This window comes from Panicum virgatum, chromosome 9N (assembly GCF_016808335.1).
Source record: "Panicum virgatum strain AP13 chromosome 9N, P.virgatum_v5, whole genome shotgun sequence".
In the NCBI taxonomy this organism is placed as follows: domain Eukaryota; kingdom Viridiplantae; phylum Streptophyta; class Magnoliopsida; order Poales; family Poaceae; genus Panicum; species Panicum virgatum.
In genome coordinates this window covers 69,524,749-69,552,498 of record NC_053153.1, presented here as the reverse complement: position 1 = coordinate 69,552,498, position 27,750 = coordinate 69,524,749, and the positions used below count along the sequence as shown (strand labels likewise).

At 50.8% G+C, this 27,750-nt stretch overlaps 4 protein-coding genes and 1 non-coding gene across 12 annotated transcripts; 2 read left to right on the top strand and 3 right to left on the bottom strand.

Moving 5' to 3' along the window:
- Positions 1-241: 241 nt before the first annotated feature.
- Positions 242-3,412, bottom strand: LOC120692577 (E3 ubiquitin-protein ligase XB3-like). The gene is made up of 8 exons (XM_039975929.1): positions 3,150-3,412; positions 2,953-3,012; positions 2,787-2,858; positions 2,557-2,678; positions 2,324-2,464; positions 2,091-2,198; positions 1,671-1,935; positions 242-1,056 (listed from the first exon to the last, which is right to left on the bottom strand). The coding sequence occupies exons 1-8, from the start codon at positions 3,330-3,332 to the stop codon at positions 664-666; spliced, it is 1,344 nt and encodes a 447-aa protein (XP_039831863.1). The 5' UTR covers positions 3,333-3,412; the 3' UTR covers positions 242-663.
- A 6,408-nt stretch (positions 3,413-9,820) lies between these two features.
- Positions 9,821-9,959, bottom strand: LOC120693656. The gene has a single exon (XR_005683113.1). It is a non-coding gene; the product is annotated as a small nucleolar RNA Z247 (small nucleolar RNA).
- Positions 9,960-12,881: 2,922 nt separating this feature from the next.
- LOC120690943 (palmitoyltransferase ZDHHC12-A-like) lies at positions 12,882-18,231 on the top strand. Of its 6 annotated transcripts, none has more exons than XM_039973863.1 (11): positions 12,884-13,309; positions 13,407-13,541; positions 14,903-14,969; positions 15,125-15,221; positions 15,317-15,410; positions 15,507-15,590; positions 15,788-15,828; positions 16,359-16,424; positions 17,541-17,600; positions 17,699-17,750; positions 17,839-18,231. In XM_039973863.1, exons 1-11 carry the CDS (start codon positions 13,135-13,137, stop codon positions 17,913-17,915), a joined length of 948 nt encoding a protein of 315 aa, XP_039829797.1. In that variant the 5' UTR covers positions 12,884-13,134; the 3' UTR covers positions 17,916-18,231. The 6 variants fall into 6 exon arrangements, 5 of the variants coding, with proteins under 5 accessions (XP_039829800.1, XP_039829799.1, XP_039829797.1 ...); XM_039973862.1 differs by having other exon boundaries at positions 12,885-13,309; positions 15,314-15,410; XM_039973866.1 differs by lacking the exon at positions 14,903-14,969 and having other exon boundaries at positions 12,882-13,309.
- A 67-nt stretch (positions 18,232-18,298) lies between these two features.
- LOC120690942 (vegetative cell wall protein gp1-like) lies at positions 18,299-20,758 on the top strand. 3 transcript variants are annotated; one of them, XR_005682051.1, is made up of 3 exons: positions 18,299-19,465; positions 20,047-20,149; positions 20,232-20,758. XR_005682051.1 is itself a non-coding variant. In XM_039973860.1 (3 exons), exons 1-3 carry the CDS (start codon positions 18,449-18,451, stop codon positions 20,281-20,283), a joined length of 1,179 nt encoding a protein of 392 aa, XP_039829794.1. In that variant the 5' UTR covers positions 18,312-18,448; the 3' UTR covers positions 20,284-20,758. The 3 variants fall into 3 exon arrangements, 2 of the variants coding, with proteins under 2 accessions (XP_039829794.1, XP_039829795.1); XM_039973860.1 differs by having other exon boundaries at positions 18,312-19,472; XM_039973861.1 differs by having other exon boundaries at positions 18,332-19,418.
- A 1,825-nt stretch (positions 20,759-22,583) lies between these two features.
- Positions 22,584-25,613, bottom strand: LOC120690941 (putative clathrin assembly protein At2g25430). The gene is made up of 2 exons (XM_039973859.1): positions 25,198-25,613; positions 22,584-24,821 (listed from the first exon to the last, which is right to left on the bottom strand). The coding sequence occupies exon 2, from the start codon at positions 24,732-24,734 to the stop codon at positions 22,821-22,823; it is 1,914 nt and encodes a 637-aa protein (XP_039829793.1). The 5' UTR covers positions 24,735-24,821; positions 25,198-25,613; the 3' UTR covers positions 22,584-22,820.
- Positions 25,614-27,750: the final 2,137 nt, after the last annotated feature.

Sequence of the window (27,750 nt, the reverse complement as noted above, 5' to 3'; positions counted from 1 at the left end):
TTCAGCTTTCAGTAGTAGTTGGCCCAATCCAATCTCCCTCAAAATCATTTATCAAGATTACTATAAAAATGATGTACTAGTTGGTCCGATCCAAGAGGAAACTTGCGGTGATCCCTGTCCCCAGTTCCCATCCACCACCATTGTTCAGGGGATCCAAAGGCCAATCGCCACCACCCCACTCCCCGGATCAGAATTCAGAGCCGGAGCCAAGATCTTGACGAGACTGGGACAAATTCTAAAGTGCAGCAACTGGCTGCCCCTGAGCGGCGCAGCCCCATTCGGGCGATCATATGAATCGGTCACATGGATTTGTACCCGGGTTCCCATTATCAGACCGGGCCAGATCTCTGCGAACCGGACATGTACAGCAGCGTTTCAAGAACTCCAACGGAGGAGGCAAGACCGCATGGGGGCTGCCAGTGCCAGGCAAGGACGGACGGACTGGCTGCTTATTTGGATGATCGGATCTACAGCACTGGATCGCTTGAGAAATGAATCTACACAGGTGAATAACTCATTTGCCAAAAATAATCTACAAAAACAGCGGCTTGTTCGTTCCTTGATCGAGACGGCGGCGCCGGCGAGGATGACGACGACGATAATGATCGTATATGCACTGGTTTCTTCTGAATGGATGGACGCCGGGGAGCGAAGAATGCTTTGCTACGGCTTGTCGTCGACCTGCTCGCTGCTGTCCGTTCGCCGGCGGCCCATCTTGCCGATGGACGAGGCGATGCTGCCCATGAGGCTGCTGGTGCTGCCCGCGTCGCCGCTTAGGTTCATGGACCGGCGCGCCCGCCGGTGCCTAGGCGACTCCAGCCTGCTCCCCTCTTCCTCCTCGTCGGCGGCCCGCGTCCGCGTCGCCACCACGAGCCGCGCGATGCCGCCGCGGCAGAACGGGCAGGTCGGCAGCGGCTGGGACTGCGTCGCCGGGTTGGGCTTGGCGTGGCAGCACAGCGCCAGCGTGCACGCCGCGCACATCTGGTGCCCGCACTCCCGGACCTCGATGCTGCACACCTGCTCGAAGCAGATGCTGCACACCTCCGCGTCGCTTGCCTGCACAAACAAAGGCCACGCCGCGCTTGGCTATCAGCCTGAACAAGATCCGCGCCATGGGGAAGGGAACCGCCGGCCAGATCGTGCTGCATGTGTCATCGTGCATTGATCTCGACACAGGTGGTTTGAATAATGCCGAGCTCATATGGATTGGCGCGGTTGCTCAGATGAGCAAAGGGGCCAATCGATCGAGCAAGTGGATGCGCACATTGCTGCCCGCTGTTTGACAGACATGTGCCGCGCTTGGCATTACCGATAAGCACGGTGTTAAAATAGTGCCCGAAAGCCAGTAGCAGTAGCCATCACGCTGACACCCGCTGGTTAAGGGCCCCTAATATACTGATCTTTAACACTCCTCAAGATGTCACTTGTCCCTCTCGGATCAAGACGGGTGCTTGTTTACAGTGCTAGTACGTTTTGGAGCGAGTGACTCCGCGTTGAAACTCTAAACCGTGCATGTGAGTATGTGACACTTGGGGTTTGACTAAGTTCGGCAATTCGTGATCATACCGGCAAACCGTAAGGAAGGTACTTGGGTCATTCCAGGATAGGATGCCATGAGGAGGAACAGCACCAAAAGGAGATATTTGTATGCAACTTGCAATGGAGTTTACCTCAGCTATGGCGGCGGCGTCATGAGCACCGTCGTCGGAATGCGACGGCGACGGCGACGCATTCTTGGTCCCCTTGAGGATCCTCCTCTCCCTCTCCCTGTTGGCCTCCATCAGAGCCGCTTCGAGCAGGGACTTGGCGTTGGGCTCGAGCTCGCTGATGAACTTGAGAGCTGACGGCCACACCAGGGGCTCTGCGGACGACGGGTTCAGCAGCGCCGCGCACGCGACGTGCCCTCGCTTCACGGCGACCTCGTACGGAATTCTCCTGCGGAGGCAAAAAAAAAAAAAATCAACCCACCGCATCATCAGTACGGCGCTGAATGGACTGACGAACGCAGTTGCTTCAGATTTGGTACTACTGAACTCTGAAGGCAACATTGCATCGGCATTTCAGACGGCATGAACCAATCGCTCGCTCACCCGACGGAGTCTCGCTGGAGGCGGTCGGCGCCCCAGGAGAGGAGCTGCCGGACGCAGTCCAGGTTGCCGCCGCGCGCGGCCAAATGCAGCGGCGTGCTCCCGGGGAATCTGCAGGAGCGCGCGCTCAGGTCAAATACATGACAAAGTTTCCTCAAAAGGCGCGATTTTTTTCTCTTTTTTTCACATAAAAATGCGTCGTCGTTTGACATGAGAGGAGGAGGAGGAATCCCGACCCGAAGGCGCCACTGGAGGCTGACACGATGGCGCCGTTCTCGAGCAGGACGTGGACGCAGCGCCGCCAGCCCTGCCTCGCCGCGAGGTGCAGCGGCGTCGCCCCGGCGTCGTCCCGCACGTTCACGAAGCGCGCGAACCCCCTGCATCTCCACGGCTGAGAACAGATTAGCGAGGGAGCTCCAAGGGAGGCCGGCGGTGAGACGGCGGTGTCTACGGGGCGACGAAGGCCAACCAGGATTCCGACACCGGCGCGGACTTGGCCGCCGAGAGGATGGCCCGGAGGCAGTCCGCGTGCCCGTAGTACGCCGCGTAGTGCAGGCACGTCCGCCCGTGCGACGAATCGAACATCACGATCTGCGCACCCGAAAGGGAAGAGAACACCATTCAGTAGTCCGATTCCAATCCATGGCCAGCAACTGCAGGTTGCAACCGCCAATACGGTACTGTGTTCGTGAGGCTCACATTGGCGCCGGCGTCGAGCAACCGGCGAACGCAGTCTGTCTTCCCGTGCATCGCCGCGAGCATCAGCGCCGTCTGCGACAAATTGAAGGCCTGAGGTGTCAGGATGGAAGTTGCAACAACAGAGGAGAGGGGAAGTACGTGTGAGGTGGCGGCGTGGGATGCGAACCTGCTTGTGGCGGTTGACGACATCCGGGTGCACGCAAAGGTCCAATGCCAGCGAGACCACCTGAAGGAAGAAAGGAATCGCCATGGCCGCAGTTAGTCGCTCGCGGCGGCAAGAAACCGGGAGAGCGGCGAGACCGAGGAAAATCGAGAGGTAAGCAAAGGTGGCGCTGGTGGTTCGCCGCCCCCCGCAGCTCGTACCTGGAGGTGGCCGTGGGCGGCGGCGATGTGGAGCGCGGAGAGGCGGTCGAAGAGCGTGGTCCGGCTGAGCAGGGTGGGGCGGGAGCGCAGGACGGCGGCGAGGCGGGCGAGGTCGCCCGACTGCGCGGCGCCGAAGAAGTCCACCTCCTCGCTGGGGCGGCCGCAGCTGGCGCCGTGCCCCATCGCCGCCGGCCGCGGCCGGGCCTCCGGCGAGCGGGAGGTGAGGGGCGGAGGCGGGGTCCGACTGACGGGACTGTCCTGGGAGAGCACGGGGGCGTGGAGAGCTCCTTTTAAAATAGGCCGAGCAAAAAGTAAGATAAAATAAAGTAAAAAAATCCTCTACAGGATAAACTTCTTGGGCTGGGTTTAGATGAGGGAAAAGAGAGAGAAAAAATCACATCAGTCACTGTAACGCACTGTAGCACTTTTTGTTTGTGTTAAATATTGTCTTACCATGACCTAACTAGGCTCAAAAGATTCGTCTCGCAACGTACATCAAAACTATGTAATTATTTTTTTTATTTAACTACATTTAGTACTCCATGCATAGATTATTTGATATATTTAATGTTTCGATGTGATAGGAGATGTGATGGATGTGATGGAAAATTTGAAAATTTTGTGGAAACTAAACACACCCTTGTTCTTTATCAAGCAAAAGATATTTGCACGGAAAACATTTTTACGAAATACTACTTGGTGTTTAGTTCTAAAAAAATTTGCACAATAAATGTCACATTGAATCTTCGAACACATTTATGAAGCTTTAAATGCAGTAGAAAAAACTAATTACACAGTTTAACTAATTCATACGAGACGAATTTTGTAAGTCTAATTAGTTTATAATTAGACATTAATTACTAAATAATAATAAAATGTACTACAGTAACAAAATCCAAATCTTTTCACCAACTAAACACCCGTCACTGTCATGGATGCGAAAAATATCATCGTATGACATATGGACATATGGTAAACAATTGTACGGTTTTACCTGTCTGATGAGAAACTGTGTAGCAGTTGCTTTCGGGTACGAACTCGGAATTGGTCGTTCATCGCCGTACCGTGCCGTACTCGAGTAAGGATGGTGCGGGTATGTATTTACGCTTTGGATACGCTCGGCTCATAGCTACCCTTCAGTACGTACCTTCGTGTTCCGTAAGCTCATCACCAGCCCGTTCTTGCTCCGTAATCCATGCTGCAGATACGCTTGCCTGGGCGTCCGATGCCTACACGGACTGATCCACGTGTTGTTTCCGAATCCCGATCCCCCGCGCCACCCCTTTCCCAAGCTGATCCATATTGTTAAAGGAAATCGGGTTTGGATGTAATGATTCTCTTGTTAATGATAACTGAACAGTGATTACACTTTTATATGTGCTCAAGGGGCGCGGACGCGCCTGTTCGGAAGGACACACCCCTTCCGAACGGCTCTTTCATGTACGGACCGCGGACGCGCCCTGTCATTAGTGGACGCTAATGACGGGATTAACCAACTAAACCACGTGATAATCGCGTGATTAACTAATTAATCACACACTAATTATTTCCAACACATATCATCGTCGTCTCCGATCCCCCCCCCCCCCTCATGGTCATGGCCTCATCACAACACACCTCAGTTGCGTTGCGACTTGGGCGGTGCGTCATCGAGCTGCCTGCCGGTCACGGCCGCAGAGCCGCCTGGTCCACCCTGCACGGGAGTTACTCGCCCACGCCCCCCTGCCCACGCCCTGTCGTCGCGGCTTCCTGGCCGCGGCACGAGGCCGTGACCCGGCGGCGGCGGCGAGGCCCTCGCCACGACACGCAGGGGTAGTGGTAGTAGTAGATGCGGCGTTGCAGGCGGAGCGCGAGCGCGCGGTCGCGTCCTCCGTGGCTGGCATCGCCGGATCTGAGCGCCGCGCATCGTTCCTCCGGCGCCGGTGCGCGGGCGCTTTCAGTCAGATGTGCCGTGGCGTCGCACATATGCCAACGTCCCAACCGGCGCGACAGCGATCCTCCACACCGAGCCCCCGTTTTTTGTTTTTTTTTTCCTTTTTGCCGTCTCCGCACGCCATGGCTCGTCGGCGCCCGAGCTTTCCGGTCGATCGATCGACGTCGTCGCGTCCGGCCTTTTCCCGCATCGAGTGCGTGGTGAGCGCGGCGCGGGTCCGGCTCGATCCGTCATCGGCGCCGGGGACGAGCTGCTCCGTCCGGCGCGGTACCGGCACGGGTGCACGGCCGGGATGGGCCGGGGGCATTGATGGAGCGCGAAAAGATTTTTTTACCGAATTGTCACGTACCGACGGGGTACGCGTACGTGGTGGTTGTGGTCCTCCTCGCCGCGAGAGAACTGCTTGTGCGCTGTGCCGTGCATCGTGCGTGCCGGGATAAGCTCAAGCACGGTTCGTTCCTCCTGTCGTCTGGACCCCGGCGCACCGCACGGTGGCGGCACTGTTCCGATCAAGATGGAGACTTGGAGAGCGTCGACGCCTCCGGGTGGTGTGTGATTGGGGGCTGGGGCTACCGGTTTTGGTCCGACAGGTGGGCGTGCTGCGTGGGACGGTCTGTTGGCTGTTGCCAAGTAGAGCGGCTTCTTATTATTGCTGCATTGCAGACGTGTTGTGCTTGTACAGTCCACGGGTAGCAATGGAACAGCTGAGCAGCTGATGAGTGCACAAGCTCTTTTCATTTTATACTGAGGTACTCCCACTCCACTCTATAAGAATTTGTGGAAGCGTTGAACCCTCTCGGACCGCTTTGCATGTTTATATAGGGTGGAAATCACCTCCACCGTAGTTTACAAGATCTGGTTACAACAACATGTCTGTCATCTACATGTACATGATTTACAGGATAACAACTACAACTAACTAGCTCTAGGTTGTTGTAACACTTGATCAGATTCTATTTGTTACATTATCTCTAATACTCCTCCTCAATCATAACTTTCATAAGTTGAGATTGCGCCTGAAATTTTCCAACTGTCGAACCGGAAGGGATTTAGTAAATCCATCTGCTACTTGATCAAGTGTAGACACAAGCCTAATCTGAAGAAGATCTTGAGCTACTCGTTCTCGGACAAAATGAAAGTCCACCTCGATATGCTTGGTTCTTGCATGAAAAACGGGATTGGCTGAAAGATAAGTTGCACATAGATTATCACACCATAGACGAGCTGCTTTAGGAGCTTGAATACCTAGTTCCTTCAGCAAACCTTGGACCCCACATAATTTCTGCAGTTGCATTAGCCATCGACTTATACTTTGCCTCTGTACTCGATCTAGATACAGTAGACTGTTTTCGAGCACTCCAAGATATTAGATTGGACCCCAAGTAAACAGCAAAACCTCCAGTGGACCTCCTATCATCACCCAATCAGCATCTGAAAATGCACTTACAAGTGTAGATAGAGACCTATGTATGTTGAGTCCCACACTGGAAGTATACTTCAAGTATCTCAGAATTCGTTTGACAGCACTCCAATGAACTGTGGTTGGGGCGTGCAAATATTGGCAGACCTTGTTAACAGCAAAAGATATATCCGGTCTTGTCAAGGTTAAATACTGCAATGCCCCTACAATGCTTCTGTATTGAGTTGCATCTAGTGGACCGAGTTGATCTCCTGCAAAGGCCGACGGCTTTTCTGTAGAAGACATAGGCGTATTCATTGGTTTGCAGTTGCTCATCTTGGCTCGGCTTAGCAAATCATTTGTGTACTTTTCTTGTGTCAACAAAATGCCTTCACCACTCCTTTTCACTTCAATTCCAAGGAAATAGTGAAGATCACCGAGATCTTTCAATGCAAATTCAGTCTTGAGCTCCCTGAGTAATGCTGAGGTTGCATCGGGTGATGAGCTGACCACAATGATATCATCAACATATATGAGCAGAAATATCACTACTCCTCCTTTGTTGAAGAAGAAAAGGGACACATCTGCCTTAGACGGTTGAAAACCAAGATCATGAAGCTTCATACTGAGCCGAGCATACCAAGCACGAGGAGCCTGCTTGAGGCCATATAAAGCTTTGTCTAACTTGCAGACATAGGATGGATGAGACGAGTTTTCATACCCAGGTGGTTGCCTCATGAACACTTCTTCTTCAAGGAAACCATGAAGAAACACATTCTGCACATCTAGTTGGCGAAGACTCCATCCATTTGATACTGCAAGAGCAAGCACAAGTCGTATTGTTGCAGCTTTGACTACGGGACTGAATGTATCTTCGTAGTCAATACCGTACCGTTGTTTGAAACCTTTGGCTACTAACCGGGCTTTATACCTGTCAATGGAACCATCAGGTTTTCTCTTAATTTTGAATACCCACTTGCAGTCAATAATGTTTCTTCCAGACTGCCACGGAACAAGGTGCCATGTGTGATTCTCCATCAATGCTTCATACTCACAATCCATGGCTTGTTTCCATTTGGGATCACCCAGGGCATCAGCAACAGTAGCAGGTTCTTCAGCTGAAATAGAAAGACCATACCTAATTGTACCATTGGTGTACAATTTTGGTTTGCGGATGCCACCTTGAGCTCGTGTGCGCGGCCGCTGGGGCTCAACTGATGCAGCCGGCGCAACAGGCAAGGGTGATTCGGCAAGTGCTGGTGAAGTCGTAGCTGCTCCAGTGGGCTGGGAGCACGTGTCCACGTCCCCTGTCGTGGCCAGACCTTGACTCGGAGAAGAGGTATCACAAGCAGGCCCCGTAGGTGCGAGTGCACCGGACGAAGAAGCTCCAGGTGCGAGCGCACCGGACGGAGAAGCTCCAGGTGCCGACGGCGAGCGTTCTGAGGCGGATTCGCTATCACAGCTGCCGGTAGGCGAAGGTGGCTCTGCTCCAGTTCCCGTGCCTGTCTCCTCCTGGCCAACAGCATGCGACATCTCTTCCAAAACATTAGTGTTAGGCAAATTATCATTAGGTAAACTGGACGAGCAATTAATCTCATCAGTGCAATGCAATGTTGAACTCCTGGAAGGGAGGGAAGGAAGAGTGAGATGGGACGAAAGGAGATTAATCTCCTCACGAAGTCGAGCACCAGCATTATCATGGAGCTCGGAGAAGGGAAAAACTGTTTCATCAAACACTACATCCCTTGAGATATAAACACGGCCTGTAGCAATGTCAAGACACTTGTAGCCTTTGTTCATATTGCTATAGCCAAGGAATGCACATCGTTTGGATCGGAAAGCTAGCTTGCGTGCATTGTATGGACGCATGTTGGGCCAGCAGGTGGATCGGAAAGCGCTTGCGTGCATTGTATGGCCGCATGTTGGGCCAGCAGGCGCACCCAAAGACTCTCATCATGGAGTAGTCTGGTTTTTCCTGGAACAGACGAGCAAGGGGTGTGGAGTAGTTAATGACTTTGTTTGGTGTGCGATTGATGAGATAGGTAGCAGCGAGGAATGCCTCATCCCAGAATTTCAAAGGCATAGAAGCTGTTGATAGGAGAGATAATCCTACTTCAACTATATGGCGGTGTTTGCGCTCGGCTGCCCCGTTTTGCTGGTGTGCGTGAGGGCAAGACACAAGATGGGTGATCCCAACTTTGCGAAAGAATGAGTGAAGTTTTTCATACTCTCCACCCCAATCAGATTGTATCGCTATGATCTTTCGATTAAAACGTCGTTCAACAAGAGTCTGAAATTCATGGAATATAGAAAACACTTCAGATTTATGCTTAATGAGATAGATCCAAACAAATTTACTGAAATCATCGATGAAGCTAACATAATACTTCTTTCTCCCAACCGAATCAGGAGCTGGACCCCAAACATCTGAGAAAATTAATTCTAAAGGAAACTTAGACTCGCTATTTGACTGAGGATAGGGAAGCTGGTGACTTTTGGCTTGCTGGCAAGCATCACACACAGACTCTTTATTGACATCTTTGAAACATGGAAGCTTGTTCTCACTAATAACTCTGTGAACTATGGGAAAGGCTGGATGCCCCAATCTGCTATGCCATCTGGACTCAGAAGGCTTGACGGTGCTCAGAACTTCCTTGGTCGGTGCAGGAAGGGGATAGAGACCTCCCTTGCATTTACCTTCCAAAATTACTCTCCTCGTGGCCTGGTCCTTGATTAGGAAAAAAATGGGATGAAATTCAAGGAAAGCATGATTATCAGAAACAAGGCGATGTACGGAAACTAGATTCTTTTGGGCTTGAGGAACATGAAGAATATTGTTTAGATGAATATTGCGATCAGGAGTATGAACAATTGCATGACCAACGTGATTAATGCTCATACCTGCTCCACTGGCCGTTCGGATCTGCTCGTTCCCATTGTACTTGTCGTGGACGCTCATCTTCTCAAGGTCATTGGTGACATGATCAGTGGCCCCCGAGTCAGTGTACCAATTCGTATCAACCCCGTAGGCGTGCACAGCAGCGTTGGCGTTCCTCTCATCTGGTACATAGTCGGGGTCGAAGCGATGCCAGCAGTTGACAGCGCTGTGTCCTTCCTTGAAGCACACTTGACATCTGCCATTGTACCGTTGTTTCTTACCCTTGTTTTGGGTGTTATTGCCACCATTGCTGCGTCCTTGATCGCCACTGCCTCGGCCACGTGAGTTGTTGCTGAAGCCGATGTTGCCGCGGCCGCGTCCTCCCCGGTTGGATCCACCACGTCCTCTGGACGCAGCATTCACCGAGGACTGTGAACCACCTTGCCAGAGATCCAGGCGACTTTCAAAGCTCAAGAGTTGAGCCTGCAGTTCGCTGAACGTGATCGGCTCCACTCGTGCGATTAGAGCAGACACGAGAGGATTGTACTCCATGTCGAGGCCGACCAGGATGTTGCTGACGAGCTCATCATCACCGAGGGGTTTCCCTGCCGCCGCCATCTCGTCGGCTAGCTGCTTCATCTTGCCGACGTACTCCGCGACGGACATGTTCCCCTTCTTGGTGGTGGCGAGTGCGATTCTTGTGTTAATCGCACGCGCTCGTGTTGTGGACGAGTAGATCTCTTCCACATTAGACCACAGCTCTGCTGTAGTTTTGACTGTGCCGATTTGCGTCAGCACGTCTCGCGAGATTGTTGTCAGCAGGTAGCTCAGAACCTGCTGATCCATCGCGATCCACTTGGAGTAGTCAGGGTTCAGACTCTTGATGGTCTTGTCACCACTCTTGACGTCGATCTCCTTGGGTGGACAAATTTCTGTGCCATCGAGAAACCCCTCAAGTTGGGCTCCCCTGATGGCCGGAAGAACTTGCATCTTCCATAGCGCAAGATTATTCTTGCCTAGCTTCTCAGAGATTGGAAGACCGAGTACAGGTCCGACGGAGGAGGAAGCACTTGAACTCGCCATCTAATCTAGATGTGTTTGTAGAGGTTGGCTCTTGGTACCATATAAGAATTTGTGGAAGCGTTGAACCCTCTCGGGCCGCTTTGCATGTTTATATAGGGTGGAAATCACCTCCACCGTAGTTTACAAGATCTGGTTACAACAACCTGGCTGTCATCTACAGGTACATGATTTACAGGATAACAACTACAACTAACTAGCTCTAGGTTGTTGTAACACGTGATCAGATTCTATTTGTTACATTATCTCTAGTACACTCCAGTCTCCAGCAGTCCAGGTCCAGCCATCATTCCTGGAACAGCAGAAACTTCACTTGTTCGGGCGGTGGCATCTGGCTTCAGTTCAGGAGTGGCTTTGGGCAGCGCAGTGGCAAATTCCATCTGCCTGTAGGAGTACGTAGTTCTCAATTCCCGAGCCCAAATCTCCTGTGGTTGTACGATTGCCTGCACGATCGGGTTGGGCACAGTGCCGCCCGCCCAGCGAAATCTGGCGGATCTATTGAAACCTCAACAACCCGGCCGCCGGTTCCGTACCCGCCGCGGTTCACCAGACGCATGGAGCGCCATGGAACCGGCCGCGAGACGACGGAAGCTGTGTCGGTGGGCAACTGGACTGCCGACCTGCCGTGGGGGGCTTGGTGCTCACGCTTCGGCTCGCGAGGCATCATCGCCTTGGCCCTTGCCTCTGGCCGCCACGTCACGCTAGCCAAAGGACGGACGACGTGTCTCTCGCATGGGGTGGGGGGTGGGGGGCGACGACACGCCAGCCGCCGGCACGGCGGACCCCGGCACCCCGTCGGACGGGAGGTGCGTGCCGGCCGCGCGCTGCCTTCCTCTCCATCTGCTTGCTGGTCGTGTGGTCTCGTTGCCTCGTTGGCCCCGCGCGCCCACGGTGTTCCCTCCCCCTCCGTCTCTGCTCGCTGGTCTCCTCAGCGACCTCGGCGTTCGTCCGCCGCTCGCAGTGTTTCGACTCCCCGTGCGGCCGATGGCGGTCACGCCGCCGATGAGCACCTGCCTAGCCTGCCCAGTTATCGACAGTAGATGCAATATGGTATGGACTTTCGTGTCGCCTTCGCGATGGAAATGCTCTCGCCTACTTGACTAAACTAAGAACCTCATCAACGACCCAGAAACTAGTTTCCGTGGGAGAAGAGGTAGTCCACGAACCCGTACTACATGTCATCGCTTGTTGGAAATGAAGTGTTGTTGCTTGTAGAGGTAGTAAAGAGCTTTGAAATTTAACTTAGATAATTCAAGGGCCAGATCCTAAAAGGGTTGGACTCTGATCTTATATAATTTTGAGGTAAAAATGTATAATGGTCAAATTAGATTGTGAAGGGAACACTATGACCATGGTCCATTACCACCCCTAGTTGCTTGATAGTGTGTTTCAGGATGCTTCAAATTAATTAGTTTCTTTCTTTCCTCTCTTGACAATAGTTTGCGATTTTCTTTGTATTTTCTTTTAATGTAAAGTATTTAATTTGGCGATGTGGTCCGTTATGTCACCCGTTGAAGTGAAAAAGAATACAATTTGCCTCGGGCGGGATTTGCAGTGATTAAAACTTTTCACGGTTAAGCCAAATAGTAGTAGTTCTTAGCGACGCTAAAAGCGTTGACAGTAATGAAACAAGTGGCAATATCGCAGGGGCGAGCACACTATGACAGTAGCCAACAACGTTAACGGTGAAGAAACGCACATCGATCGCCGGGTGGTGATGAGTTGATGACCTATGATGGTATTCTATCCCCAAACTAGCACACGAGGTGCTCTTTGTCAACCCCACCCCACATGTGACATGTCCACCCTAAAGGCCCTTGCTACAGTTCACCCACGAGGCCACGACCGCATGCGCGGCTACAGCCAGGCGGCCCATCCAGGCCGGCCCGCCACGGATCCAGCAGCAGAAAACAGTGGTAAATGTTAGGAGTTGCTCGGGCTACTAGCAGTCAAACTATCGCACAAAGTATAATAACTATTTTTTATTCTGGAACAAAATTTTTTTGTTTCCGAACAATTGTTTTGTATTGCTAGAATAATTAAAAAATTATTCTGAAACAAAATAAATTTATTCTAGAACAAATTTCACTATGAATCTATTTGTTGGGCCAACTTAGGTCCAACAATATAAATTTTATAGTGGGTAACAGGTCTGCTCGTGACCCCAGCAGCGCCCGGAAACAGTAGCAACGGGGTAGACCCGAGCGCCGAGCAGCAAAAAAATAACAAGAATATTCTACCGCAGCGAAAATATCCGAACAGTAGCGACAGTATCGAGTTGGCCGGTGCTAGCCACCCCAGCTGGCAGAAAAAAAAAGAGAGAGAAGGGAAAATGGTAACTTTTTCAACATTTTCCGAATAAAAAATAAATAAATTACCGCATTCAAACTGAGTTTATCTTTTCCTCGAAGCGGAGACCATTCCGCCTTCTTCTACTGTTGCCGCTTTTACTTCCGCGCACCCCGCACACGTTCGACGAAACGCCGCGGCGCGCCCCCTCCCCCCCGCGTCCACTGAGATTCGCCTCGCGTCCCCTCCGATTCCTTCCCCCGCTCCCGCTCCCATCTCGCGGACCCCGCCGAGATCGGCCGCCGTCCCGCGGGAGCCCCCGGCTGGATCTCCGCCTCTCGCAGCCGCCTTGATGGTCGGGGAGCCGACGGGGCGGCGGCGGCGGCGGAGTAGGTAGCTTGCGGCGATGAGCAGGCTCGCGACGGGGCTCCACCGGCTGCGGAGGTCAGCGTCGTCGCCGTGGGAGGTGCTGTGGTCCGCGCTCGCGTCATGCGGCCTCGTGCTCTTCTCGCAGCTCGCCGTGGCCATGGTGCCGCGGCTCTTCCCCTCCCTCTCGCTCCTCGCCATGCTCCCCATCGCGGGTCCGTGCTCGCTCGCACCCTCCCTTTCCTGCCGTCAGCTCCCCCAGTTTTTGTCAGCGCGATTTTTCTGATGTTGCTTTGGCCGTGTTCTGCGTAGGCCTGGTGTTCATCCCGGCTATCTTGCTGGGTCGGCTGTGGCGGAGGTTCATCGGGGTGGCGGCGTCCGCGCCGCTCTTCGTGCTCTTCAACATTCTCCTCCTGTGGGGCGTCTACGTCTTCGTCATCCGGAGAGGTGAGCTCGTGGAGCATCGCCTAATTGCTAATGCCGGTGCATTGGTAGGATGTCACTTGGATGCTGTCGATTTCTGTGAACATTTGCTATTTTTGTCGTGCTGCATTCAGTTGAGTGAAGCTGAGGACGTTTCCTGATTTATAGGTGAGTTGTTGGTTAGTTTGCTTTCCTAAAAAAGGGTTGGTTAGTTTGCTAGGGTCCCATGTAACCGAATCTTTTAGTTTAAACAGAACAAACACAATCAACACATTCTCTCAGTGGGATTTCAGCCTTTAACATTGTGATGTACATAACCATATAAATAAGAAAAATTGGGAGAAAATTAACTTTATGCCTCAAGCTGACCTGTTTACCTGTACCGCTTCCCAGATTTGGAATCCAAAGTGAACCAAAATGGCTGAACGGATTAAATTTATCTGTTGCTTCTGCTTGGCTATGTCCGGCTAATTAGGTTGGATTGGTAGGAGAAACTTTTGTGCTTTGTCCTTTGAGAGTGGCACAAGTACAACTTTGAAAACATAGACTAAGGGTAATTTCAACTATGACCCCCCTGAAGTGCTTCAAATTTGGGCAACAACGGTTAAAGGGTTCAAGCATTGGCATACCAGTATACCACACTTACTCAATTTGTGCTTACTCCTTGTTCTCTGCAAATAAAAAATGCTTAATGGATCAAGCACGGTTTGTTTGTGCTCACCCCTTTCACAGTGGATAGCAATGCTAGTAGTCAGATACATGCCATTGTTGTATGATATGCGTATTCCAATTTACTTGTTTAGTGCATGGGCAAGGTCTTCTCTGCACCTTTGACCATACATTATTTCCAAGTATATGTAAAAAAAATTCTTAGTATAGAAGAATTTTTAGTCCTTAGTCTTGATTTCATTCTCACGTGCCAATGGAGTACTTAATCGCAGGTTTATTAAGTTAACTTCATGTACTTTTAGAAGTCATCTATTTTGGACCGGATGTTGCATATTATTGAGTCATTGTGGATGAGGTGCCATAAATTGGTCTAGTAGGACATAGGATATGATCTGTGATAGCTGAGATACTACTCGTGTATGCGTTGTTATTTTCTTTGTCGCCATTTTGGAGCAGGACATATGGATGAGTGTATATATATGTGCTTCTGCTATAGTAGATTCATAATTAGTCTATTTGTTGCATATTGTTGGGGTATTACGGTTGAGGTGCCATAAATTGGTCTAGTATTGGAAATGGTTGTGGTAGCTGTTACCACTCATGTATTTATAAATTCGATTTGTTTTATGTCACCATTTGGGAGCAGGACATACGAATGAGTGTATATTATCTACTTTTGGTATTGTAGATTTGTAATCAGTCAAATATTTTTGCAGACACTTCTTCTCTGCTGGACATGTTAATAAATGCAGAATGTGCACTGCTTCTGTGGGGACTTTACAGGTTACTCAGGAACAATTCCCAATGAACTTTGCAAATTTGAGCTAGGATTAGTGAATTTGCAGTAGTGTTATGCAACTCTAAGTTTTGCAGTTAGTGGCCTTTGCATAGCATCACCGTTCAGATGCAGAACTTAGTTTGAACTCCTTTTATTGCAGAATTTTGTCTGGTGATCCTGGTATTGTTGCTTGTGATTCTTCATATTTAGAGGAAGATGGCTGCAAGGATTTTGTGGAGGCTATTTACCCGAGTGAGGTGTTGCAGAAGTCTAGTTTTATATGAAGTTGTTGTAAGTTATTGGCTTGAAGTATATGAAGTTGTTGACACATTTTCTACTTTTGACGTAGAAGCTCCCAATGCTCTCTCGTGTCAGGCAGTGTAACTGGTGCAAAGCAAATGTTAGGGGCTATGACCATCATTGCCCTGCATTTGGTACTTGCATAGGTATTATATTCCATGTTCCTCTTGTGAATACTGTTGCCTTTCTTGTGGCTTGGTTGTTGTCGATACGAATTGTAATCCTTAGTATGTATTTTGCAGGACAGAAGAATCATCGGCTGTTTATGGCCCTTTTGACAGGATTTGTTGTTGCTGAATCGACATATACAATGTGCTCAACAAAATGTATGCTGTTTGTCTCCTTGATCTATGAAAGACTTTTGGGTTTTTCCTAATTCATGCATTAGCTTCTGTGGTGATTTCTTATCTTTCTAACTAAAATTATTGGGCTACTATGCTTATATTTATTTTAAAATTTTAGGTAGCCAAATAATTTCAGACCTACATTTCCATGTTCACAACTTATTCTACGTGTTGTGCAGATATTACCAGATGCATCAATTCTGGAACTCTAAGATCGGAGGTAGCTATTTCCATTTTTTTGTGTGTGCATGAATTACCAAAGCAACTTCTTTGCTGTTTTTTTCTTGCACTGGTACTGGTTTTGAACATGTTCAGCTCACCTTAACAAACTAGTCGTACACTTCTTATGTAAATGTGTACAACCATGCTCATTAGTCATTTTCCTGCTAGAATTATTTCCTTGGATGATCTATCCTAGTAGCTTTTCAATCTAATACTACATATGCCCTATGGGTGCCTCTGTATGTTTTAACCTTTTAAGTAGCACGTTTAAGGATGATAAATCAAATTATGTTGATCATGCTATTATGGACAGCCATCATGTTAGCCATGTTCTGGGCCTGTGTGGCTGTGTATACCGTTGCTGTCTTACAGGTTCTGTGAGTTCATCTTGCATGTTTCAGAGAAACCATATAGCCTTTGCTTTATAATTTTTTTTTGTCCACCAAACCATTTCTGGATTTCTGATTTTCTGATTTTCAGTAAGAATGACCTCAAGATGCTTACTTAGTGTACTCCCTTACTGTACAGAATCCTGTATCTCTAAACATGGTAATCAGTACGATGCTCTTCTCTATCCTCCAGGTGCTCTGGCAGGTTTGCTCCTAACCTTTAGGGTGTAACTACACCTTTTGCTGCTATCTACACACTTGCAAGCATGAATGTGGCCACATGGCGGAAGCATTGTTCCATAACAAATTGTCTAGCTTATCAGAATTTTGGGTCTGACATCAGTTGTGTATGTGATAAGATTGATTGAAATTGGTATTTCATCACTTGGAGAGCTTAAAAGACATGATATATTATGGATTACGACTGGCCTCGCATGCTGATGGTCCTGTGGATCATAGTAAGTTATAAAAAAGAGAGTAAAAAGTAGTGTTTGAAAAATACTTAGTCAAATTTTACAGCATGGCTGCTACTGGTGGTTTTATATGTTAATGTTTTTTCATGTATTGACTGTATTGCAAACTCCAACTTTCTTGACTACTTTGATAAAGATTACAAGTGTCTAATCTGTGTTTTTATTGATTCACAACATGTATGTATTAACTGGTTGTTTACTGCAAGCATCAATTAAGAAAGCATTTTCAGCCCCCACAATCCTGACAAAGATGCACCAAAAGGTGCTACAAGAAATACGACTCGAGTCTCTTAATCATTTTGACCTATTATTGAGGATTTCCCGCGGCGCAGCAGTTCTTCCATACCAACTTAGCTGCCCGACGCTGCTATTTCAAAATAGGAAATCGAAATAGATATGTGAAGTGGTGCCCTTAAAAACTGGCATTATAGTATTCATCTGTAAATAAATCAGTTGTGTTGAGAAGCTGTTATAATTGTGGCGTGCGTGGGAGCAGCTGAAACAAAGAAGAGTCTGGTCCACTCTTCATTCAGCCCCCCCCCCCCCCCCCCCCCCCCCCGCCTTATTGGCGAGGCATCTAAAAATTTGCAGCAGTCATTGTTCTGCATTTCTGTGACAGAATTGGGAATGCATGCCTATCTTTTCTTGATGTGTCAGTTGGTCTGTTATTCTTTAACATTTGGAGACAAGACGGCACCTCCTATACTATGACTGTCCACATTTGTATTGCGGCCAAACATCTAATTTAAACTGCAACTTTCATGTTTGATTACATAACTTGTGATTGCTTACTATTATGTTTATTTCTAATATACATTCTAACATACATCCTCTCCTTTGTTGGCCAGATTGTGTTCTTGATGTGGCACATATATTGCATCTGCTTCAACATCAAGACAGATGAGTGGGTAATTTCAAATTTCCCATGCTTTGGACTCTTTCTTCATCAATTGCAGGTCGTCTTCTCGTTAGCTGTTTCTTGTAGCTAAAAGGTGAGGTTTTCCAGATAAACTGGAAGAAATATCCTGAATTCCAGATGAGGGAACAGCCTCAATCAGGTTATTTCCATATCCTCATTATGGCTGAGCACCTGATTTCCCTAGTGGCTTTTAACATGGTACACGTCTGTCCCCTCCTCAAATGCAGATTTGGAAGTCAAATTTGTAAACCCGTATGACAAAGGCATGCTATGTAACATTAGAGAATTTCTGAAGCCAAAATGATACGAAGCCAATTTTGAAGACCTGACCTGATGGAACTGAACCATGGGGAATCAGAAGTGCATCACGACTAAGAACACCACCCAGAATTCTGGAGGCCTGGGTTCCTAGTTGCTACAATAGCATCTATTGAGATTCATTGTTGTGAGCTTCATTTGGACTCTGCTGTCTTAATTTAAGGTGCAGTTAGCTTCTCTCTTTTTTTTTTTTGAGAAGTTGCTTTCTCTGGGCGTGAAATCGTAGGCAAGTACACACCTTGTAGTTGTAGCTGTAGAAAGTTCCTATAAATATTGGAGTTCACATCGCGCTCCTTCAACTCTGATTATGATCTTGTTGCTCCCAGAATTACTGTAGTAGTATCTACCCAATAAAGCACGAAACAAATTACTCTAAAGCCACCCCAAAAAAAGTCCCCCGCTGAGATAACAAACTTGATCTGTACCCAATAAAATGTACCCAGGAAAGCAACCTCATAAAAATCTACGGGTGAGACATTCTCTTCAGCAGCTTCAACTCAATCGGACGGCTGATCTTATATGGATCCGCGGCTTCAACGCACCACGTCAGCCCGCGCGTCCGCGCCCCCCTCCCTCTTTTGGCTCCCACCAAAAAAAAATCCGCCGCGGCCGCAGACGCGTAATCCGGCGCGACGGCCTCCGACACCGCTTCCGGGTCCGGCGCCCGCCTCCCCCTCTAGCCTCCAGGTCCGGCCGCCGCTTCCCCTCGCCGCCGTTCGCGGGCCGGGCTGGGATCCGGCCGCCCCTCACCGCGCCCCTGCGAACCCGGCCACCGGTCCCCCAGATCTGGCGCTCCTCCTTGCCGGCAGCCGGCGACAGCGAGCGGTGGCGCTCGGGCTGGAGGAGGACCCGCCCGAGCCGCTCCGTCCCTCGCGGATCCGCCCCGTCGCACGCGTTCTCCTCCCCGCTCGCCCGCCGCCGCGCGCGTCCTCCTTCTCCGCCAGTCAGGACGCGTCGTCCTCCCCCACCAGGCCGTCGCCGCACGCGTCGCTCTCGCTGACCAGGGACGCCCTCGCCACAGTGGTGCAGGAGATGGAGGAGAGCTGCACCTCGCCGCCGCCGTCGCGGGATCTGGCAGGAGGAAGGACGCACGCGCGCCGGCGTGCCGCTGCTCGAGCCGACTGCCGCTGCCCCGCGCGCGTGCCGTGGCTGCCCACGCCGGCCGCCGTGGCTCCACGCCGTTCCCCCACCGGCCGCTGCTGCCGCCAAGCTCAAGACCCTCAAGCCACTCCAAGACGCCGTCGAGGCACCCTGCCCCCTCGCGGCCGATTGCGGCAGCTGCATGATCAAGTCCCTTGCGTACGCAGCGCAGATCCGACACAAGCACCACCAGGGTCGAGACACTCCACGGCCGGCTTGCGCGCCCACCTCCCTGCCTCCGACAGGTTCGTCGATGGCACCGGCGCCACGATCCGCTGCTCGCCGTCCGGCCGACATCCTCTGCTGCCGTCGTGCAGCGCTCGCCGGCCAGAGACACTACGCAAGTCGGGTGAGAAACCATCGTCTGGACGTCGGCATGCCGGTGCCCTCCAACGTGTAACGTGTTCGTTCTGTTAATACTCTTGTTATAGTTGTGCTTGCCGTCCTATTACTACTTGCTTTGCTAATTGTGTTTGCATGTTTATTTAATCGATGAAAATAGACATCAACTCAGATCGCTGTTTATGGATACCTCTTGCCTAAATGCCTTGTATGAGATGAAAAAAGAGATATTAAGCCTAATTGGTTGCCTTGCATTGTTTCCTTTTGCTTCAAGTAGATTGATGTATTGTTTCTCTTTGCTTCAAGTAAATTGATGTATTCTTTCCTTCTGAACTTCCATAATGCAATGGTCTCTGCTATTTGTATCTAAAACAATTCAAAATTAGTTAGTGCGACTACTAATCAATTTATGAAAGAACCAAAGATGGCAGGTTCTTACTTTCAGTTTTGGTTAACTGCAAAAACCATGTTACTGACCTTTTGTGTCATTCTGAACTACCGATGATCCATGTATAAAGCATGTTACTGAATTTAGGGGATGGATTCTACATTGGCTATCTTCCTCTACATATATAATTCAGACTTTCATTTGTTTTGGAAAAATTATCATTTCCTCATAATTTATCTTCTTTCAGTGTCATCACGCCACCACTCAGGGTTATTGGCATCTCTTGTACTAAGGACATGCCGAGACAACCAGCGTGACACTTACCGATATCACCAACACCTCAACCTCAGGTAATTTACAGGCGTTTAAACGGCCAATATTTCTAAGTAAACTGATGTCAGTTCATTTATATGAGTTTAAATTCATATGCAGATCAAGCCGGTGCCGTGGATGCTGCTGCGCCGAGGAGGCAAGAAAGGAATAAGCAACAACGCAAACGGCGATCTGAGATGTCTGATGAACAAAGAGAAGAGATTAATAGGAAACAACATGAGTATCGTGCGCGAAAAAAAGGCAGAGTCAAACCGCACTTACCCTACAGGCGTCCTCACTCCAACCATGACATCCTCCACATTGGCAGTTCAGAATCAAAGCCATTCTGCCAATCCACTGCTTGAGTGCATGAATAAAGTAACTACAGGATCGATATTTCTATTGGAGAGCATGAGCTTATAACAATACTTTCAATTAATCTGTTTAGTGCATAACATCTCGAAGTTTTCAGGCACAATTTTTTTAAAGGTTTCACATGTTTTTTGTAGTGAAGCAGCTAGGAAGCTTTGGCATATGCTCCATCGTTTGGATTTGTTTTGTAAGTGTGATGAGACAAATCTGTGGAAAGAAGAAATGATCTTGCTCGTCTTATATCTCAAACATAATTCTGATGTATGTCAACTGAATTTACGTGACTCTTTCCACCATAACTTCTACCTTTCTGTCTATTTTACTCCTCACCGCTCAATGAATTTTACTCTATGGATGTGTTTGTCTAATCAACATAATAACATTCTCCTTCTGTGTGAAACATATATTTGTCAGTTTGGACTAGAGATCATGTGTTGTTTTGTGTACTCTAAAATTTACCTGTGGCGTTAGCACGGGCACCTAACTAGTAGTAGTTACCCAAGGAGTTGAGATTTCGCAAGAATGCACGAATAAATTTAAGAGGGTCTAGTTTTGTCGTGATATCTGTTCTAAAAAGTTCTAACTAGCCCTGTAATAAAGTGATATCTGTACTGTCGCAAAATTCTGTTTTCTACACAATTTCTAGGCAAAAGGCAAAACTCTGGCTTCTCATACATTTTCCAAAAAGCTGTCAAATATACTTCCGGCCCCAATTATAGGTGAATAGCAAAATATATGTATCTAGAAAAGTTAAAATGAATTGCAATTTGGGATAGTACTAATCAAGTGCTCGTGAAATCCTGTCAGCGCAAATAAGACTGGTCACTGGTTTCAAATAAAACTGACCTGCAGTTCCTCGGAAAAAGAAAAAAAATGTCTGTCGTGCGCTGCGCCCCAAACGCATTTTATTCAATCAGGCCGCTTCAAATAATACCGGTCTGAGGTTCGACTTCAAATAACTGGCAGCCTGCTAATCTGTAGGCTTTCTAAATGCTTAAAAGGCCCAGCTTGTTGCTGCTATGTGCCTCGCCCAAGCCCACGAACGGCCATCAACTTTTTTTTTTGAGGAAGATAACCTGCTTTTAATGAAAACAATAATGTTTGATTTGAACGGCCATCAATTGGCATACAGAAAAGGAAGGATGGGCTTGACGAGCCGTTGATATCACCTCCAAGCCTCCAACCTCAGGCGACGGCGACGTGGTTGTTATCCGGCCGGGGGTCGCCGTCAGGCGGAGAGTGCCGTGCCCGGAAAGCGCGCACTCCTCGACGCCCCGATCTGCCAAAAACACCCTCTCAGTTTACTGCAACCTGCTACGCGAATGAATCATCTCCAGCTTCTTTTTACCCGTTTCTTTGTCACACTTCAAAGGGCCCAGGTGTATGTCCATGTGACAGTGAGATATCATGCTGCTGCACAGCCAGTCAGACACTGGAAACACCCCACAAACAAAAGGGAAGGAAAGGGACAGGAAAAGAAGACCACCGGCAAAGCGAGGCTCCTAGGGAAAGAGTCAATGGCGGGCCACAAAATTGGGCCATAGCGATTGGATATTTTAGCAAGCACTGGTCGTTGTTGGCAAACTACTGAGTGCAAGGGAGGAGACCTGAAGGTGCAACGTGGTTGACTTTCCATTCACCGCAGTTTCGCCATTTTGTGTTTTCCTAATTTTTCACCCTGGCTGAAAAAAAAATGTTATCACGACCAATTGTCGCCATTGCTGTCCAATAAGTCCACAGGACAGACTCCATAGCTTCAAATAGCAACAACCTCAAAAAGTAGGTCTCACAAAATCCATTTTGCTCCATAGCTTCAAATAGCAACAACCTCAAAAAGTAGGTCTCACAAAATCCATTTTGCGAACTATTCGGACTGTAAGCAACCAACCATGACACCCTTAATGCCAACCAACCAGCAAGCTTTTGCAACAAACGTGGAGATCCAGATCTGAGAACAAACGTGGAGATCCAGATCTGAGTAACACAGCATTCATCATCAGAGAAGGTAGATCAGAGATGTGACATTCAGTACCACTGTCAGGAACATCAACAACACCGCAAAGCAAGATCAAGTGAATGAAAGTGACAAGACGCAGGAGATTTGCAAAAACAGAAAAAGATCAACTGAGATTATGTAATCAACTATAGCCACCCTCGGATGCTGCATTTGGTTCCAAACAAATAAAATTACATTACATATAGGAGACCAAAAGGTTTGATCCAGAGACAGGGAACAACAGCTGATGCTGGACACAACCACCCCAGGGCTGGGAGTAAGATCACAATACAGAACAAAAATTCACAGCAACTGTAAGGATGAACAAAGAATAGGCTTCCTCAGTAAGTGGGGTAGTAATACCCAGGGTTCCCGGTATAAGTCATTGGCATGGGGTTTGTGTTGTGCGGCATGGGCATGGATGGGTTCGGGGCAAAACCGTTGTTGTATGCCCGGTCGAGCTTGTTCAGGCTCGATTGCCCTTGCATGCCATCCCTCTGGTACTGCTGCCACATCATCTGCTCCTGTGTCAAGAACTGCTGCTTCTTTTCTAAGTCCGCCATCTGCACATAGGATGGCGGTGGGATGGTGAGGGATGCCGCAAAGGGATCACCACCAACAGTCTGCATCGAACCATCCGGTGCAGGTAGAGCCAGGACCTGAGTTTTCTGTCCAGGAGCAGGCAGGGCGACACTGCTGGCACTCCCGGTGGTCACCTGTGCACTGACGTGCTGGCGCACAGCACCCTGGTCATACATACCATTCAGCAGCAGTGGGTCCATACCACCAGACATTGCAGGCTTCTGCTTCGACAAGTTGCTTGCTGTCTCTACAAGGGCGAGTTCCCAATCAGCCTTCCCAGGCTCAGCTGCAGGATTCTGCCATGCTGAAGTCACCTCGTTGCCACCATTCGAAGGGAAAGCCTCCCATGAACCGTTGCTTCCGCCAGCAGCAGGTGGCCCCTGGAAGAGAGCCAGAGCAAGCCTGTTACCTTGTTCATCCGCACTTACAGTATCTTCTCTGAGATCCACCAAGTCACCCTGTGGCTGCGGGGGTGGCTCTGGCTTCACCTCTTCCTCAACCTTTTCAGGTTCAGGCTCCTTAAAATCCTCAGGTGCTGGAAGCGCCTTGATGTCATTCATATTCGGCTCAGGCTCTTCCTTTACAGGCTCAGGCTCAGGCTCCCGCGGTGGGCTCTTGGGCCGCTTCGCCCGGTCCCTCATAAATTCTTCCAGTGTCTCCAGCAGCTTATCAGTGACACGCTGCACCTCTGGGTACTCTGATGACCTCGCAACTCCAGTTTCTTTGCACCATGCATAGAATGCACAGAGCTCATCAATCTGCTTCGCAGCACTAGCATAGGCCTCAAAAGCCTTCACACACTCAGCATATTCCATGTCAAAGAACCTGTCCAGCAGCACTGCCAGCACCTCACAGATATCTGCATAGAGCTGGAAGCTCTCTCTCACAATCTGGTACAATGCAACCAGCACCATCCTGCTGTGCTTTGCGCCACCAGTGGGGCGGCAAGCAAGGAACCTGTCAAGCAGCTGTTGAAGGTGGTGCATGCGGGCAAGTACCCGCTCTGGCTTCATGTCCCTCACCGGGGTTGGCGGCCTCTTATCATCATTGTTGCCACCATTCCTCTCACGGTAATCATCATATCCGCCATACCCAGGGGGTGATGAGTAGGAGGGTGAGCGGCGGCCATAGGGGTCAGGCGAGCCCCAACGGTCACGGGGCGACGGACCATTAGCACTGCTGCCAGAATTTGATCCCTGCTTCCGCTCATGGAGGAAGAACTCGAGGCGCTGGTCGAGGTAGAGCGCGTAGGTGCGCACAAAGGCAGAGTGATCCCACGACCCAGAGTGCGCCTCGTCACGGAAATCAGAGAGGTTCAGCAGGCGGGTGCCGCGCCTGGTAGCGTGGAGGAGCTCGCGGTGGAAGGATGGGTCGCCCTCGGCCAGGAGGCGGTGCACGAGCATGAGCGACTTGAGCGCCACCACGTAGTCGCTGGTGCGGGAGAGCCTGCGCGAGCAGGCGGCCACGGCAGCGGCGACGTGGGCGCGAGATCCGGAGGTGAGGTGGAGGATCTCGCGGATGTGGCGCTCCTCGGCGGGCTCGTCGTCGTGGCTGGTGGCCTTGACGATGAGCACGTCGAGCTCCGGGGCGATGTTGCTGGTGACCTTGGCGAGGCTGATGCTGGTCTGGTCTTTGACCGCCCCCAGCGCCTTCCGGATCGTGCTCGACGACATCCTCGCAGCCTCCCCTGCCGCCGCCTCCTCGTCACCGACCAACCGCCACCAACCGGAGCTGGAAGCCCCCTCTTGTTCGGTCTAGATCTGAACAGAACAAGCACGATATGAGTTTATAGAAACCTTGTCACCCCTGTTTTCGCTCAGAGGAACCGAGCAATCAATCGGCAAAGCGCTTTATCACGCGCAGATCCCTGCGATTTCGCAGGGGGGTTCCATTTGGAAACGAATCAAGGAATCGGCGGTGTTCGAGATCCGGTGAGCCGGGAGTAGATTTCGTTTCCAATTTTCCGAATCTACCAAATATAGCGAGGCTAGTAGATGCTAGTCGACGCTCATCATCACCTAGAGCAGCGGTCCAGCAAAAGCGGCCGCGAAGCTAGCAACCGAACAGACGAGCTTATCCCCTGCTCGCGATAAGCACGCACGGATCTAGCAGGCACGATTGGAGCAAGCGGCTTACCTTACTTACACGAGGCGCAGCAGCAGCAGCAGCAGATCCGCGGGGGCTCGAGATCTGAGCGGGCGGTGACCAGCGGCGGGCGCACGGGGAGCGCAGCTCAGCTCAGATCCGGGGACCCCCTCCCGCCTCTCCCTGCTCCGGTCCCGCTCTCGCTCCGCCGGCGGGAGAGTTGACCGCGCTCACGGCCGCTGCAGAGGCGGAAGGGGACGCGGTCCACGGCGATGAGGCGAGACGACGATGGAGGCAGAGGGGGGGCCGAGCGACTCAGGCAAAGAGGGGGGGCGGCCGGAGGGGGATGGAAAGGAAATGGTGCGCGGTGGTGGGGCGCTTTGGTGCCTTGCTGTTTCCAGATTTTTATATGTTTTTTTTTCCGGCGCGCGGCCGGGGAGCACGCTTCGCGCGCCCGTGGCTTCCTCTCCTCTTCCTTAGAAAATTGCCTATTTAACACTAGAAAAGATGAGGTTTGCTCATTTGACATCGAAAATTCAGAACTTGTCTATATATCCTCAAATGAAAATTTTATTGCCTATTTGACACTCACTTCTATTAGATTCCACCGTTAGATACGTGGGCCCCGCATTGCGAAATGACCGATATACCCTTCTGCCCACACGTGAAGACAGTGGGCGGGGGGCAACAGGAGGGTGCGGCGGCCTTCACCGGCGGTACCCGCCGGTGGAGCTAGCGCAGGGAGCTTCACCGCGGCTCTGCGTTCCTCATGTGTGCGCAAGCGCGGGCGGAACGGGAGGACGGTGACGCGATGGCGCGGGCGCGACGCCGCGGCGGTGTTCCTGGTGACGACCGCGCAGCAGCGAAGCAAGTATGAGCACTGGCAAGACCTGGAGACTTCGTTTACACGATCAAAAGGGCGGAGGAAGGAGCCGGGAGGGGTTCTCACCGTGAGCCATGGCGGTCGGCGGTGCCCGGCGGAGCTAGGTCATCGGTGGCAGCCTTCTACGGCGCTCGGCGGGCTGGGAATATGGGCGGGGAAGGCCGGCGGTGTAGTAGAGAAGCACCACGCACGAGCAATCGACACGGGATGGAGGGAACTCGACGGATTTTTGGCCGGCGGCGTGACAGCCCAAAAACAGGGGCGACACGGAGTTCCTCTGCTCTGCGAACGGCGGCGGCGGCTTGCTGGCGTGCTGGCGCGGAGCCGCTTTGACGGCGGTAAGGCACACGCGGGGGCGGTGATGCGAGCGTGGTGTAGGTGCAAGGGCGCTAGGCACGGCACGCAGGAGAGCCTGACGCGGGCGTGGCAAACGCGCGGCCGCAGTCCATGGCAAGCGCGTCCCCACCTTGCCCACCTGGCCAGCCGCGGCGGGGAGGGGGAGCGTGCCCTGCCGCGCGAGTCTCATGGGCAGCCGCGACGGGAGCAGCGGTGCCGTCGGCTACTGGCCATGCGGGCCTCATTGCCGGCCACGGTGAGGATGTGCGGGGCAGGGTCAGGCGGGCAGGGCCAGTGCCGACCGGTCGCCTGGTAGAGAGGCAGCAAGGGAACTTTTTTTTTGGAACAAGGCAGCCGGGGGCTTGGCCGCGGCCTCCTCTGTGTCTTCACGTGTGGGTAGAAGGGCATATTGGTCATTTCACGATGCAGGGTCCACGAGTCTAACGGTGGAATATAACAGAAGCCAGCGGAATGTCAAATAGGCAATAATATTTTCAATTGGGGACATATAAAGAAGTTCTGAATTTTTGATGTCAAATGAGCAAATCTTATTTTTTTTCTAGTGTCGAATAGACAATTTTCTCCCTCTTCGACCGCGCACCGACGGCGGCTGGCGCCTACCCCCGTGGCCCGGCACCGTACCCCGTGCCATTTTTTCTCGCGCCGACGACGGGGGCAACTTTGGGCGGTACCGCGCGGGTGGAGTGATGGTGGGTTGACTCGGCCCGCTGCGGGGCGACAGCGCCTGGCCAGCGATGCGCCGCCAAGGATGCGTGTTCCATGCCAGGACCCAGGACTCCAGGAGGGAGTGGGTTCTCGCGCCGCTCCGGACAGCGTGACGCCGGCGGGTCGCCGGGCCATTGACGTCGGGCTGCCGGCTCTGTGGCTGGATTGGATTGGCTGTGCTTGCACTTTCCGGCACGCCAGGGAAGTCCACCCCACTCGCTTTCGTTCCGTGTCCGTGGCTCAGAATTGGAAACTTGGAAAACAAACTGCAGGGACGAGATGGGGGGGGGGGGGGGGGGGGGGGTTTGAAAGTTCTGCTAGGGCAGTTTGGCCTGCACGCCCTTGTGTGATCATGCGACCCATCGGAAAGATTTGCCACGGCAATCGATTTTTGCGCCCTGTACGATGGTGTGCAAATGGGCGATCTAGTGAACTTTATTAGTATTTTCTACATGGTGGGTAGGCCGAGGGTGCGCCGCTTTTTTGTATCGGTCGGTGACTCTTATAAATTTAGAATTATAAATTTACTATTAGGGCCTAGAGTACATGATCACAACTTCAAATTTGAAGGGGTGAGCAGTGAGGGTGCAACTTTAGGGTATGTTTGGAGCGTTTAAGTTGAAAGTTAAACTTTTACACCTGTTAGTACTCATACATGG

Bases quoted from the DNA above. Each gene is read 5' to 3' on its own strand.
- LOC120690942 (XM_039973860.1), top strand. From the start codon at position 18,449: ATGGATCCGCGGCTTCAACGCACCACGTCAGCCCGCGCGTCCGCGCCC. The intron at 19,473-20,046 runs GTTCGTTCTGTT...ATCTTCTTTCAG, and splicing joins TGCCCTCCAACGTGTAACGT to TGTCATCACGCCACCACTCA. The intron at 20,150-20,231 runs GTAATTTACAGG...ATTCATATGCAG, and splicing joins CACCAACACCTCAACCTCAG to ATCAAGCCGGTGCCGTGGAT.
- LOC120692577 (XM_039975929.1), bottom strand. From the start codon at position 3,332: ATGGGGCACGGCGCCAGCTGCGGCCGCCCCAGCGAGGAGGTGGACTTC. The intron at 2,679-2,786 runs GTGAGCCTCACG...TCGGGTGCGCAG, and splicing joins TGCTCGACGCCGGCGCCAAT to ATCGTGATGTTCGATTCGTC. The intron at 1,057-1,670 runs GTAAACTCCATT...TTGTTTGTGCAG, and splicing joins ACGCCGCCGCCATAGCTGAG to GCAAGCGACGCGGAGGTGTG.
- LOC120690943 (XM_039973862.1), top strand. From the start codon at position 13,135: ATGAGCAGGCTCGCGACGGGGCTCCACCGGCTGCGGAGGTCAGCGTCG. The intron at 14,970-15,124 runs GTTACTCAGGAA...CTTTTATTGCAG, and splicing joins CTTCTGTGGGGACTTTACAG to AATTTTGTCTGGTGATCCTG. The intron at 15,591-15,787 runs GTATGCTGTTTG...CGTGTTGTGCAG, and splicing joins TACAATGTGCTCAACAAAAT to ATATTACCAGATGCATCAAT.
- LOC120690941 (XM_039973859.1), bottom strand. From the start codon at position 24,734: ATGTCGTCGAGCACGATCCGGAAGGCGCTGGGGGCGGTCAAAGACCAG.